Here is a 14,762-nt window from a genome sequence, read left to right as displayed (position 1 = left end):
GAGGGTCAAATTTGCAACCCTGCGCCTGCAAATGAAACTCTCCATGGCCAAAGTCCCCCAGCAAATGTTCTCCCTATAGCCGGTGCGCTTAGTCTGGTAGATACTATGGAATTTGATGGACAGACCACAAAGCTTTGAATTTTTGGAGAAAACAAAATTTTCACAAAGAAATTGATACAACTGGTATGAAATTTCCACAAAATACAAAACAATCCCTAGTAAGCATAACCAGTACATTCGATGTGACTATCTACAGAATAAATTCACACACAAGAAGTGTCTACTTTCAACAAGATAACTTTATTCAAACACTGAAAAGGAATGTCACTTATTAAACAAATATTAAACTCAAACTCTTACAGTACGTACAAGAAGAAAAAACCTTCCTACCGATATACTACAGACTTCCTTGAATGATACTACTACATAACAAGTTATCAAAATAATGTTAACAAAACTACTTGTCTACATACTACATCAATCTGATCCATGTCTCAGATAGGACTTAATGCACTTGAGACAGTAAAAAACCAATAGATATGGGCCAATGGCAAGGGCAGTACCGGTATTGCACCTTTTCACCTGAGATGCCTCTATGTTGAATGACATGGGAAATGACAACGTCTTAATGTCTTTAGCTGGGATAAAAGACTCTAGGTAGGTCCGGCTTTTCCATGGAAACGTTGTCTATTATGCACTTCACCACCACAATACTAATGACTTAGGATTTCCACTCTGGTCTGGTAAACCAACAATTCTCCCCATTCTACGGATAGATCAAAACAAACAATGTCATAAAAAGCATAATTGTGTTATCATCTTAGTAATATCATTCTAATGTAGACCAAACATGTAGTTTTACTTTTATACAACTCTGACCACCAGGGCAATGGTGTTTAAAAGACCAACCCAGTAAATATGTTTGACTTCTGTTGCACATACATTTCAAACAACCTTCTTCTTGTGCATATCTGCGTCTTAGTTAGAGATTCCACATGCAGTAATATGCATCTGAAATTGCACTAGATGACTGCACCTTCAAAGACGACATTTCGGTTACATTGTCATCGGCCATCAGAACAGTTCTTTACCTCACACAGTTGTAGACAAGGTACCATGGCTGGTTTCTGTAGCGAAGCACAATGTCTGACTGGCAGCCATTTCAGTCTCTGAGAACAAAACTTTTCTTTGCAATGCAAAAAACAGGTTCAGCCGATAAATATACATATCTCTGCCTTTGTCAGGAATTCACAGCACCATCATTTAACAGTACAAACTTCCACAGCTGCACACTAGGGGCACTCCAGGTACAAAAGAGGACTGTCCCTGTCATGCAGTTACTATACAGCATGGACCTGGCACCATGGTGTCATGAGCAGCAGCGCCCCCTGTCTACAGGTCAAGGCACTGCCGCAGCAGCTTGGCCATGTCACTGGGAATCTCTGCATTCTCATCTGGGAGGCAGAAACAATGGGAGTAAGTCATAATGAGGAAATAAGCATCTTGAACAAAAACTACAGACAAGACAAACAGAATATGACTTAACCCTTGTCCTGCTTGGCTCATAACTATATATATATATATAGGTTGCACATTACAGTGCCTGTGTGCGGGTTGGGAGTATTTCTCAACCGAACGGGTCATACCGCAGGAAAACGCACCGAATGCGGAAGAAACCATGCCACAGCAGTGCACGAGAAGTCAAGGGCCAATGACCTGATTAACGGTGCACACCCCAGTTCTTCCGCGACCGGGGTCCACGGAAGTGCCCGACAAAAAAGTGACGAAAGGGTTTCGAGGGGCTGGGTTTGAGTTTAGATTTCTCAAAATGTGCTTCGAACTGATATTAGATACTAGCATGGCTGAAAAGCGTATGAATTGGTGTGTTTTGGGTGAAAATTGCGTTTCGATCTGAGCCTTACTTCCGGATATCCATCCGCGTTGATGGTGAAATGTCCCTTGGCCCAAGATTGACCTTTGTTGCGTTCTGTGGGTCATGCTGACATGCCTCGCGCCGTGGATGATTTAAGAAATCTGGGTACTAGAATTTTTTTTATAATTGGCTCGACTGTACGCTAGGTTTTTCTCTTTCTTACAACATCAGTCGTTTCTACCCAGAAAATTTTTTCTACGAGTTTTATCCTACGCAAAAGTACCAAAATTTGCCCATCATTTTTGACGTGAAAATTATGTTTTTGTCTCCTGATTTACCAAAATTAGAGAGGTTGAAGAAGCAAAACTCAGCTGATCCTGTAGCGGAAGAGATAGGCTTTCATCCCATACACAGTTGATTTACTTCGGAATACTTCCCTGGAAGAGACAGTACCTAGACTCGAGGGTGCGCAGCCTCCAATTGAAACCCCAAATAAACTGGGGTGTGCTCCCTTAAGAAATCAAATTAATGAAATAAATTGCGTAAGAAACGCCAGCAGGACATGGGTTAAGAGATAAGCTTCTTGCAACAAAAAAACAAAACAATGGCACACATTTCCATCACTGTTGTTCTTACCCACCTTCAGTACTGGTCATGTCCTGCTCCAGTTGTAGTTTGTGCTCTGCACACTGCAGGATGGCCTCTTCTACTGTCCCTGCACTCACCAGCCGCATCACCTGCACATCCCTGGAGCAGGGGAGAACAGAAGCTCTTATATAACTACATCCATTTAACAAGGCTACTGTACACACATTTAATATCGCAATTGGTAATTTTAGTGGTTGGGGGAAAAGGGAGTAGTTCACGGCATTTCGACGGTGGGAACAAACATCACTATCACAAATGTTAGTGATCAATGTTAGTTGACTAGTGACAGTGAAAGTAGCTACAATTAAATTACCGTCAAGAATTACAGAATATGCTGCCAACAGTGTAAACCTGTTGTACGTTGTACTTGAAAACTAGCCACCCTGAAATGCAGGAAGGAACTTAAACCCAACTCAGCTAGTTTCATCTATTTCTGCAGAACAGCAGGTGACATTGTTTTACAACCCTGCAAGGTTACATACATTGAAGCTGGTCCAAAATCTGCTAATATCAAATCACATGAAAACCATAAAAAGTGTATTTTGCAGATTTAGATGGAACATAACAGCTCCTTTTCTTGTACTTCAATTATGTTATCTAATGCATTTAGCCCTTGTTGGGGATGAATATGCACTAAAGTTCATTGTCATTTTTGCCAGGGGCCCTACTTTGTCTGTCCCACGCGGTGACACCGGTCCTCGGCCTGTTTGTCGTTGTAGGGGTTGAAGTCAATGTCGTGGAGGATGACGGTGTTGGCGGACGTCAGGTTGATGCCGAGCCCTCCCGCCCGCGTGGACAGCAGGAAGATGAAGATGTCGGGGTTGTTGTTGTACTTGTCAATTAACTGCAGTCTGGAATACAGGTATTATTGATAGCATTAGCAATGAAGAGTGATTGGCAGCTGTCAGTGGGGATGGAAACCATCTCTACCATGACGTTATCTATTCTATTCAATTCCATTCTTGTCTCTTCTATTCTTAGAAAATGTATCTTGGTGTAAAAGTAGAAATGAAGAAGTGAATCATATACATGTTGAATTGACAATAAAGTACCTTTCGGGGACTGGCGTCTGTCCGTCGAGTCGTACGTACTTGTACTTGCGCCGCTTGAGGTACGGTTCCACGATGTCCAGCATCATGGTCAGCTGACTGAACAGCAGGACTCGGTCGCCACGCTCAGCCATCTCTGGCAGCAGCCGGTCCAACAGACGGAACTTTCCAGAGTCCAGCAGCAGGTCAGGGGACAACGTGTACTCATTCAGGCTCTGTCAGGGGAGGAAGTTCATTATTGTGAAGTGTTATGATTGGGCAATGATAACAAGCATAAGAACCCTTTTTGACAGGGTACTATAATGACAAGATATTCAAGCAAGCGGAACTTTCCCGAGTCTAGCAGCAGAGCAGGCGACAGCGTGTACTCATTCAGGCTCTGTCAGGGGAGGAATTTTGAATATTGTCATGCGTTACCATGATGCAATGAAAACACCATAAGAACTCTTTTTGACAGGGTGCTAGTTACAAGATATTTCTGAAAGACTCCATTTGTGACATTTCATTTGTATCTAAACAGTACTGAAAGTCTGCTGTTCTATTCAAAATAATTGCTCCAAGGCACAGTGCTACATTATTTGATACATTATCATTTTTCACTTCCTATCTGTACTGGTGCCATATCTACAACTCCCTTGTGAAATGGTACAGTCATTGATGGAGAAATCATTGTGAAACAAGTTGAGATGTAGTAAAAAGTGTTATTTCTCACCGCGTACATCTTGCACAGGTTGTTCAGCTCGAAGTCTGACATGACTTCCATGTCTTCAAATATCAGATCAGCGCTGGCGTCATGGTGAGTCGGCTCCTGTGGGGAAAATACAATGTTAAACTCAGTATGGGACACTGGTGCAGGTAAATATGATAAAGCTCCAGGAAGCACTGTTAACACAGTCTACAAACTAGTAAAAAGCATGACTTGAATGCATCATCTCAGCACTTTAGTCAAAGTGATAACAGCAGGTACATCATTTTATCTAATTTCATATCATTAGGATTGCCACAATGCAATACTGAATGTTTGCATATGAGGCCAAGAAGATTACATGTAGTTGATAACTACAACCAGAGACCTATAGCACTAACCACGCTGTCCCTGGGACTGACTGTACTATCCATAGCACTATCCACTGTCCCTGGTACTGACTGTACTATCCATAGCACTAACCACACTGTCCTTGGTACTGACTGTACTTTAAATAACACTAACTACACTGTCCTTAGTACTGACTGTACTATCCATAACACTAACTACACTGTCCTTAGTACTGACTGTACTATCCATAGCACTAACCACACTGTCCTTGGTACTGACTGTACTTTAAATAACACTAACTACACTGTCCTTAGTACTGACTGTACTATCCATAACACTAACTACACTGTCCTTAGTACTGACTGTACTATCCATAGCACTAACCACACTGTCCCTGGTACTGACTGTACTATCCATAGTACTAACTACTGTCCCTGGCACTGACTGTACTATCTTTAGCACTAACCACACTGTCCTTGGTACTGACTGTACACAGCAGTAACCACATTGTCCTTGGCACAACTGTACTGTCCACACAAACACCGACAAACCTTGAGCATGAGTTTGGACATGTGCCTGAGTGTGTCCAGTGTGTAGTATGTCCTGTAAGACCCACCTTGAGCATAAGTTTGGACATGTCCCTGAGCATGTCTAGTGTGTAGTATGTCCTGTGGAGGAGGGGGTGGTTGGCCATCTTTCTCAGCTGCATCATGGCACCGCTCAGGGTCGACGACCCGTCCTCAGTCTTCAAGGAGCGAGACAACCTTGCCTGGAATGGGAGAATGCATGTGTCATTCTTCAGCTACAAATACATTTTCCCCCCAACTTTATTCAATGAAGTAAACATCAACTGTGAAACAAACATCAACTAATACATTTTAGTATCACAGTAGAGTTGACGTTTTTCTTACATATATACATACATATCATAGTATCATGGTGTAGCAAAAATGGTAAAGGTAGTCCCATAGCCTTTTTGAGGGCGTAGGGGCAGTGGGTTGTTATCCACTGTGTCTAGAATACGGCATTGGAAGGTGGAGACCATCCCTCTCCACCACCTTTTACCTCCCCAACCGAAGTAATGACGGTGACCTGGATGGAGTGGGGTTAGTCGTGTTAAGGGCCTTTCCCAAGGTCACAATGTCTAGCCAGGAATGCCAGGAATCAAGTCCAGGATCTCTCCATCTCACGTCTGCTTGCCTAGCCAGCTGACCATTCAACACCATGTATAATTTCTGTCGTCAATCTGTAGACCAAGACAGTCCTAACCTATTAGTATTAGACATCTTGACTTCTTTATTTCTTCAAGACATAAAAGAAGTAGTACCTTAAGATCGCTGTAGAGTTCCACTTGTTTGTCCGTCATGGGGCAGCGCTCCACCTGCTCGTGTTTCTTCGGCAGCTGGGTCAGCACGTCGCGCTTTAACCTCCGCAGAACGAACGGCTGCATGATACGCTTCGCGTGCCGGATTCTCTCCCTCTGGAACTTACTCTCCGACTTCCCTTTCTGCGAAGTCCAAAACAGACAAAATCATCTACATTTTTTCCTTTTCCACACCTATCATATAACCACTGATTAACCTTTTCATACTTACTTTTTAGTAAGTTTAAGTAAGAAAAATACAATTTTCATACCAAGAAGTAAGAAGCTAATAGTGACTTGAAAATTCTCCATGAAGCTCAAGAGCACAAATCTAGACTGAAGTCAGGAGGACCAGACGCAATAATGAATGCTTGTTACACCACGGTCACACTAGATAGGAAAGATAGTAACTAGAATTTGGAAGGATCTAGACCCGTAGTATGACGTACCGGTGCAGCAGCGAACATCCTGCGTAGCTCGGTGGTCCGTGCGCTGAACATGTCGGGCATGATGAAGTTCAGGAGAGACATCAGCTCCAGCAGGTTGTTCTGGATGGGAGTTCCTGTCAACAGGAGTCTTCTCTCACTCTGGGGAGAGGGGACACAAACGGGAACAGCATCGTAACCATGCAGAACATAGAGGTCGTGGTTCAGTAGTAAGTGCCCCAGCTTCTGGACTAGAGGGTTAGGAGTTCTAATCCTGGCTCGTTGTTTACTTAAACGCTACCTGAACACTACAAAACATGAGCCCTATACCAGAAAAATCATCCATACAGAATAACACATTGTAATTTGCGGTCCAATGGTCACTGTACTACTTGTAAGAAGTGGGACAATTTCCCTGTCACCTTGAATCATTTAAAACATTCCTACTATGGTAGTCACAGCACATAAATTTGGACAACTAATTGAAGGGAAAAGAAGTAATACAAGTAATACATGTATGTTAACTTATTGTCAGACCCCCATCTCAATAGTGGCATTGGTACGGACCCTTATCCTGAGCAGTTGTTGGTAGCGTTGAGTCTGCATGTTCTTCAGCATGTGCCCCTCATCCAGGATGGCGTAGATAAACCCGACCTTCCGAAACAACGTCCTGTCGGTGGCAGTGCCGACACAGCACTGGTATCTGTGGAACCAGGAAAAGGGAAGGTAGTTGGTATCCCAACATTGCATATCACGCAGTGCAGTTTATCAACTGTTATGGATACAGGTACATATCACATCTTCATAAACCACTTAATTTTGTTCATAGTTAGTTCACCAACATAATGAAGAAAGACTCAGTGAATTTCTAGTCATCTCCATCAAATTATCTTTAAATCAAATGTGAAATCAGATTGTATTAATAGCAACAGCCAAAATCTTTCTTTATTGTACGGGAAGACAGTTTAGCTATCTAACACCAACACCGAAAGACCTCTGGAAGCTATGCAAAAAGCAGCTAATTCTTGTTCCCCAAAACCCATACCACAAAAAACAACAAACAAGGGAAGTCCCACTCACGTAGTGATGAGAACATGGAATTCCTCCACCCCCTCCAGGATGTCATCTCTCATGGCCTGTCTGTCCATCTGGTTACCATAGTAAATCAGCACCTGCAGGAGAAAACATTTAGCTAGATCAAGTCCACTGAAAACATGAGACCCTTCACACATTACTCTAAGTTGCAATCTCTTTTGTGTCAATGTTATGTCTCTCAGCTTATATAGTGGAAAAGTCTGGCTTTTGATCTCCGAAATCTTACAGACCAGGGGCTCATGGCAGGCCTGTTAATCTACATCTATTGGTTGGCTTGAACACGTACATACAGCCAAGGTTGTCCAACTGTTTTAGCCTTTTCTGCTGCTACATGTATCTATGACTAAATTTCACAACTTTAAACTGTCTCCTTATCCACAGACCATCCAGTACCATTGGAGGCCTTTAAACAATATGACAACCTGCCTACCTTGAGATCAGGGCACCAGACTGCCAGTTCCCGTACCCAGTTGTCTATGGTGGAGGATGGCACAATGATAACATGGGGTCCATCGTCTCCCTGCTCTAACAGGTACGCAAGGAACGAGATCGCTTGGGCAGTCTTACCCAGGCCCTGGGGAGAGGAACAGGAGCACTGTTGGTTATATCCTATATCCAATTGTCTACTCTGTAGGACTACCGGTAAGAGGTGATTTTCAACACATGATGTCACAGATCTTAAGATTCTTTTCAACTTCAATAAGAACATTTTTCATCCCAATCTCCTTTATCTGTCCTAACTAACAAGAAAGGGATGAATTTTCTAAAGTAAAGTTCAGATGATTCAGACTCAAAGGTCCAAAAAGTGAATTTTGTTGCACCCTATAATATCATGTACAGAGATACGGTATGATTCTGCTATACCATTTCACTGGCCAGTATCCCGTTGTCACACCTAACATTTGGTCCAAAAAGTGAATTTTTGTTGCACCCTTATATTTTTATGATATCATGTACAGGGATATGAGTATATGTTACCATTTCATCGGCCAGTATCCCGTTGTCACACTTAACTGTTGATCAAAAAGTGAATTTTGTTGCACCCCTATGATATCATGAACAGGGATATGGTTCTGCTTTACCATCTCATCGGCCAGTATCCCGTTGATGCCCTGGGAGTGGAGCAGAGCCAGCCAGTTCAGCCCCACCAGCTGGTAAGGCTTCAGCTGCAGCGATTGGCTCATGTTCCCCGGCTGTTCCGTCAGCTGCATGTCCCCCTCGTCATCCTCATGCTCCAGGCTCCGGCCCATCTGGGACGTCACGATCTTCTGGTGGGCCTGAAGACGGGACGATAGTATCAGTTGTTTTTCTTTTCACATAAATAAAAATTAACCTTGACCTTCGTCTTCCCACCTACCCACATTGGTAAAAAGGTAAAGCAGTCATCCTCAATTGAGGTGAAGCATTATGCCTACCCACATACATGTACCAAATATCATCATAATCCATCCAGTGGTTCTTGAGTTATGCTGACTACAAAAATCCTGAAACACAAACAGACACAGACACACACACGCCAAACTATATCTCCATTTTTCATGGAGATAACAATAAGAATATGAGAAGAATAGAAAAACATAGCATAAGGAACATAAATACCACAGATCAGATCAATGAACTTTATTGCTCAACATTCGTATGTGAACTAAGCTGCAATTATGACCAACAAGGGTTCCGATAGCTGAGATTCTCTAAGCACTGTCTGACACATACTGGAGTCACATATGTAATTTTGGCCTTACCTTGGAGATCTTGTGACATTGGTCCATGAGTCGTTTGATGACCTGTCTCTCCTTCAGCAGGACCTGCCCACTCCACAGGATAGTACAGCTCAAACCTGTCGTTGTACTGAACTTCTCAACCTGGGAAACAAGTGGAAGATGTCAGAGGTTGATCAATGAGTGTCTAAAAAATCTACATGCGTGTTTCGCTCGAACCACTAGGGGGAACTTCTTACCATCAAATACAGTTGGGACCTCATTATCCAGAAAAATTTAAACAAAATATGGAGTAAGAGATGCAGGCTTTAGGAGTGCTAAGTCTTTAGATGTAACACAACCAGTTGCCATCTTATACTTGTAATTGATACATTTAGAGGGATACTTTGGAATTCTCAGCAATTCATAGTTTCAGGCATTCAGTTCTCAGGAGTAAGAGCCAGTGTGTTCACACTTGTGCATAGATCAAGTCGGCATGAGTTCCGTATTGACATTTTTTCGTATGCAGTGGTACGCACAATATGCACGCCATGCACATCTCAATTGTTTAGATAGGCAGGCATACGCACGGTGCAACCCAGAACGCCTGACAGCTTGGGATATGCACAAAAGCTATTGTTACTAATGAAGGAAACTCACGATGTCTTTCCAGCCCTTAAAGGGTCGAGCCGCCATGATGACCTCAGCTTTCTTCTTGGAACAGCCAGGAACAGTCATCAACTCCTCCAGTGTGGCATCACTGAACAGGGACAGCAGTGCCACCTAGCAGAATGTTTCCAAAGTACAGCATTCAGCGTTATAGTTATACATAGTGATGAGTGATGAAATAACAACATTGAGACTCAGGTGCTCTGTCATTGTCTTGAAAATGGCAAACGTTTATTCTAATGGTACAAGTAACTTGAACTCTTTTTGAATTAAAGGAGGTAACAGTCTTGGAATAAGACATTGTGTCTTTCTCCATTTCCCAATATGCAGATCCCTGCTTCTTTAGGTTCTTAAAACTGGAGAAAAATGCTGTAAACTTTGTTCTGTACATGTTGAAGTCAAAGAATAACAGCAAGCTCAACACTTTTTACCAATAGGAGCTTCCAAATATTGCGGAAAAATTTCAGTGTTCAGTAGTTTAACACCTACACGTACCTGTTTCTCTGAGGGCATGTCATCCTCATCCTCCTCATCCTCCCCATAACTGTCATCCAGGTCATCATCGGAACCATAAGCATCACCACCATCATCATCATCATCAGAATCTGCATACTTGGGCTTCTTCTTACTAGTGGGGAAAATAAAACAATCTTCATGATTTAGTTTAAATAAAAATGAATCAACTTTACAGTATTTTATCAACTTTATATTATGAGGCTGTAACCAAGCCAATAGCACTTTTATTGTGAAATTTCTGGGATATCTTTAGATCAATTCACAAAACACATTTCAGGAATCAGGCGTAACACAGTGAGAGAGTGTTCTCAACTTCACTCACCTCGGTTTTGGCTTCTTCTTTTGTTTGCTGGTCCCAGCTACTGTTTCCGCTGGTGGCTCCTTTCTTGGGTTAAGTTTCTGTTTTCTCCTACTGGAGCGTTCTCCAGGTTCTTAAAAAAAGAGGAATTATTTCAGCCTGTGCCAAACATCATATATGTTTCAAAACAAGATGAAGATATCTAAAAGTATCTATGATTTAGGATCCTTTTTTCAACATTCCAAATATTATTTCAAACACGCAAAAAAGCATCACTGAGGTCACCATGGCATAGACATCATTCATAGTACCGCTGGATTGCAATTTCACACAGTTTAGCCTACACTCATACCTTCTTGGTCCTTTTCCATCCTAATGGACAAACTGCTGGCTGCTGCCTCCTGGTCCCAGTTCTCTGCCTCAAGAGCTGCAACAATGTCCTAATAAAAAGGATAGAAATGTCAACTTCAATAACTGCTTACCCTTCGACACTAAAACTTTTCTGTGTAGTCTATTGGTAAAATCTGTGACCTATGGAAAGCTACAGGTTAACTTCATTTGAAAGACATTGAAAAACAAACAAAGCAAAGCAGCCTATAACTCCATTATTACTTTTGCACACTTGTGAATCTGTCCATTCCCACAAATGCTCCACATTAAGTCTTTCATAAAACAAATGTCAACTTATCATGTTAGCTCATAGTTATCATAATATAGTGCTAAACTCTCTTTCAACACTAAGGTATTAACAGATCAAAGTGGTACTGTCGCCTTCTTCAGGATCAAGAAGATATCTTGATCCTGAAGAAGGCGACAGTGGTCATTGAAAATATGATCCGTGAATACCTTAGTGTTAGGAGAAAGTTTAGTACTGTATTATTAAATGTCAGCTTATATCATGTCGAATGGATGCTGTACCTCTCTAGGCATGTCTGGGAAGAACTCCTGTAGCTGTTCCACCAGCATCTCCCTGCCCTGGCTGTTAATCACTGTCACATCCGAGTCCTGGGTCTCCCCATTCTGTACTACGTCTTCATTCAAGCCTAGCAGTGATGCAGTTCTGTTGGAAGTCCCCCGGGGGCTCTCTTCTGACCGACTGTTTGTGGACTTTCTTGCTGTTTGCTTTCGTGGTGACACGGAAGCAGTTGACACGCCTGGCGTAGGTCCGTTATCAACACGTATACAACGTAAAACAGAGTTTGGGCTACTCGGCCTTGACAGTGTTGTAAGTTTATCATTGGTGGGCTTTGAATTCTCGCCCGTCTTCTGATCTTCTTCCTCGTCGCTTTCGTCAAAGACGGCTACACGCAACTTTCGCAGCTTTGATCTGTGTTTTACTATCGGAGTGCCAGGACTCTCCGCTTTTTCTTCTTTCATTGGAAGTAAGTCAGGTGGCTCCTGAGAGCTACTACTTGTGCTTTCTTCTGTCAAATCTACCGGCACATCAAATCTGAACTTCCTGAGTTTGGCAGAGACACTGGTTTTCTTTCCACAACCGCTTCCCTCTGCATATCCTTCTGTCTTTTTGAAGGGGGTACACTGCTTCTTGCTAGGGCGGTCTGATTCTACACTGTCGTTGGATTCTTGGGACTCCACACGTTGTCTTTTCCTTCTTGTAGGAGCTGAGAAAAAACAGATCAACAAGTAAAACAACAACTTGACTCGGACTTATAAATGCTTCTACTCCAGCAATGAGATATGACAACAGTAGACGCTGTAGACACAGAATTCCACATCCAATTACACAAGAAAGCTTAAAAGCAAGCATGAAATTTCTATAGTGACTGCTCTTTCTTTCTTACAAGGTATCATACTCACCATGTGTTGTCTCATCATCGTTTGAGAACAGTTTAAAAGCAGCAGCCACTGCTGACTCTAGACATGATGTATCCAGGATGACCTACAACAACAACAAAAACAACACAGCTTATAATTGCCACCTTTCCAAAGCATTTAGGCAACAACAAACTTGACGTCTACAAGAAATACCCATCATATAGAAAACTCTTACAGGTACAGGTACATGGCTGATTCTTGTATGAGACACATTTTTAGTCATTTCACAAAACTAAAAACTTAGCATTCCTCATTGCATATGTTGATATCATTTTTAGTGATACATATTATTTGGCAACATGCTTTATATGTCTTATTTTTTAACTATGAATTCCTTCAGATGCTTGTAATGCCTAGTGGCACATAGGGCAGCAAGTTTCAATAGCCAAGTATAGTTTTACAGGGAAGGGCTGCAAGTGGTTACCTCCAACAGTTCCTCCCTGGACTGTTCTGGGAAGATCTCCTGCAAGTGTGCCACTTTGTCTTCTGTATCCCTGGCAACAGCCCTGCCCTCCCCATTGGAGCAGTAACCTGAGGTTGAGCTGGACGGTCGCCCGGCAACCGGCTGTGATGTACCATCCTCCTCATCTTCATCCTCCTCATCATCATCATCACTAGACTCGTCAGAAATCACAACAGCTGCATTGTTCCTTTTAAAAAATTCATTAGAAAAACGTAATGTAAATCTTCACTGATTCGTCCGTCACATAAGCTCTGATTACCAGCAGATAGCCTTCAGTTCATAAATTGGCAGAAGACTGACCCTTGAGCTCCTACATGACCTCTATGATGGGTAGTAGATTGGTTTATCCTATCTATATAAAGGTTATCTAAATAAAGGTTACAGAAAAATCAATTATCAATTCATTTATATCAACATCTAGACCTAAGTGTGATGTGACACACCCTGGTATTGATCAAACACACCTTTTCTTGTTTATTTTTCTACCCTTCAGTATATTTCCATTCTTGACAGGTTTAGGACTGCCCTCCCCATCAGAGTCGGAGTACTGCAGAGCATGGCCGTGCTTCTTTTTCTTCTTGGCTGCTATGACAACAGGACTGGCCGGACTGGGCTGCTGGGACTGAGGGGTTTCTGGGATACAATCCATATCTGGAAAAGTAATGAAGAGCAGAATAAAACTCGCTGGAAATCAATTGCAAGACATCATCTTTAAATATCACTTGCTGCACTCCAGTCTCCAAAGAAATGGTGGCTCAAAAGATGGAACAGAAAATTGAATAAGGGTTATGGATGGGGTCCAGTTACACAATCCAATTCTTCTACAAACCACTTCTACAACCAAACTAATTGTAACAACTTAATTTCAAGCAGGCTTCAGAGGAAGCACTCTAAATTATCACACAATACTGTAGGCCTGGCTTGATGCAGTTGCCATGACAACAAGTGACCAACCAGGGTTGGCATCAGGAACATCTGCCATGCCATGGATGCAGTTGCCATGGCAACAGTAGGTGGCCAATCAATGATGAGGTCATGGCATGAAGATGTAGGAATGTGACACATTACCTACGGCACTTTTTGCCATAAATAAGCCTTGTAAAGTGTCTACATCCTCACCTATTGTGTTTTCAGGTGTGCACGGTCGCTTGTCCGAACCCTCCCCCTCATCTTGAGCTGGTTTGCCCTTCTTGTGGAAGCGGAACCGATCCAGTGTCATCTGTGATAGACTCATGTTCGGTCAGGCACTTGTCTGGATCGCACGAGAAACACCTGAGAAGCCGAGGAACGTTCTGTATATATAACCATATGCAACTTGCCCAGACCTGTCTACAATCCGGCACAGCTGATCATGAATGGCAACGTGGGGCAGACCGGTTCGCAATCCGGATTTGCCACCGGGTCAAGGAAAGTCTGTTGGCAAGCACTGCCCCCACCGACGATGAGGATCCGCGGGGTGACTTCCTCTCTTCTCTGGCAACACGAGAAAATTAAAATCCAGCTGGAATTAAATTTTCAAGTAGTTAATTGTTGTAAAATGACGTACAAACTGCCGGATTATTTCCCGCGCCCCCGGCTTAGTACGAATACGCATGCGCACTGGAACACCGGATGTGAACTCCCTTTCCCAGCATTCCCTGAGGGCGGCGGCTTTTCAGACCGCATTCAAAGGTAAAACAAATATTTACTAAGCAAAATGTAACAGAACATTAATAAATCTTCAAAATATCACCTAAATAAAGTTTTTAAATTATTATTTGATAGACTTTTTGGTTAACCTGCGAAAAGTGTGAC

The 14,762-nt window shown here is 42.5% G+C and overlaps 1 protein-coding gene across 2 annotated transcripts; it reads right to left on the bottom strand.

Annotated features, from left to right (window-relative positions):
- Positions 1 to 281: 281 nt before the first annotated feature.
- Positions 282 to 14,582, bottom strand: LOC136437200 (SWI/SNF-related matrix-associated actin-dependent regulator of chromatin subfamily A containing DEAD/H box 1B-like). Of its 2 annotated transcripts, XM_066431716.1 has the most exons (22): positions 14,088 to 14,579; positions 13,433 to 13,619; positions 12,930 to 13,155; positions 12,488 to 12,569; positions 11,588 to 12,291; positions 11,022 to 11,109; positions 10,694 to 10,802; positions 10,351 to 10,483; positions 9,847 to 9,969; positions 9,232 to 9,351; positions 8,572 to 8,766; positions 7,920 to 8,063; positions 7,475 to 7,566; positions 6,962 to 7,097; positions 6,419 to 6,556; positions 5,934 to 6,113; positions 5,223 to 5,375; positions 4,283 to 4,378; positions 3,574 to 3,785; positions 3,190 to 3,372; positions 2,514 to 2,620; positions 282 to 1,454 (listed from the first exon to the last, which is right to left on the bottom strand). In XM_066431716.1, the coding sequence occupies exons 1-22, from the start codon at positions 14,200 to 14,202 to the stop codon at positions 1,393 to 1,395; spliced, it is 3,585 nt and encodes a 1,194-aa protein (XP_066287813.1). In that variant the 5' UTR covers positions 14,203 to 14,579; the 3' UTR covers positions 282 to 1,392. The 2 variants fall into 2 exon arrangements, with proteins under 2 accessions (XP_066287813.1, XP_066287897.1); XM_066431800.1 differs by lacking the exons at positions 282 to 1,454; positions 2,514 to 2,620; positions 3,190 to 3,372; positions 3,574 to 3,785 and adding an exon at positions 3,803 to 3,949 and having other exon boundaries at positions 14,088 to 14,582.
- Between the last annotated feature and the right edge of the window lie 180 nt (positions 14,583 to 14,762).

Source organism: Branchiostoma lanceolatum, chromosome 1 (genome assembly GCF_035083965.1).
Source record: "Branchiostoma lanceolatum isolate klBraLanc5 chromosome 1, klBraLanc5.hap2, whole genome shotgun sequence".
NCBI classification, from domain to species: Eukaryota; Metazoa; Chordata; class Leptocardii; order Amphioxiformes; family Branchiostomatidae; genus Branchiostoma; species Branchiostoma lanceolatum.
Note: the sequence above shows the minus strand (reverse complement) of the source record. Positions and strands in the feature narration are given on the sequence as shown.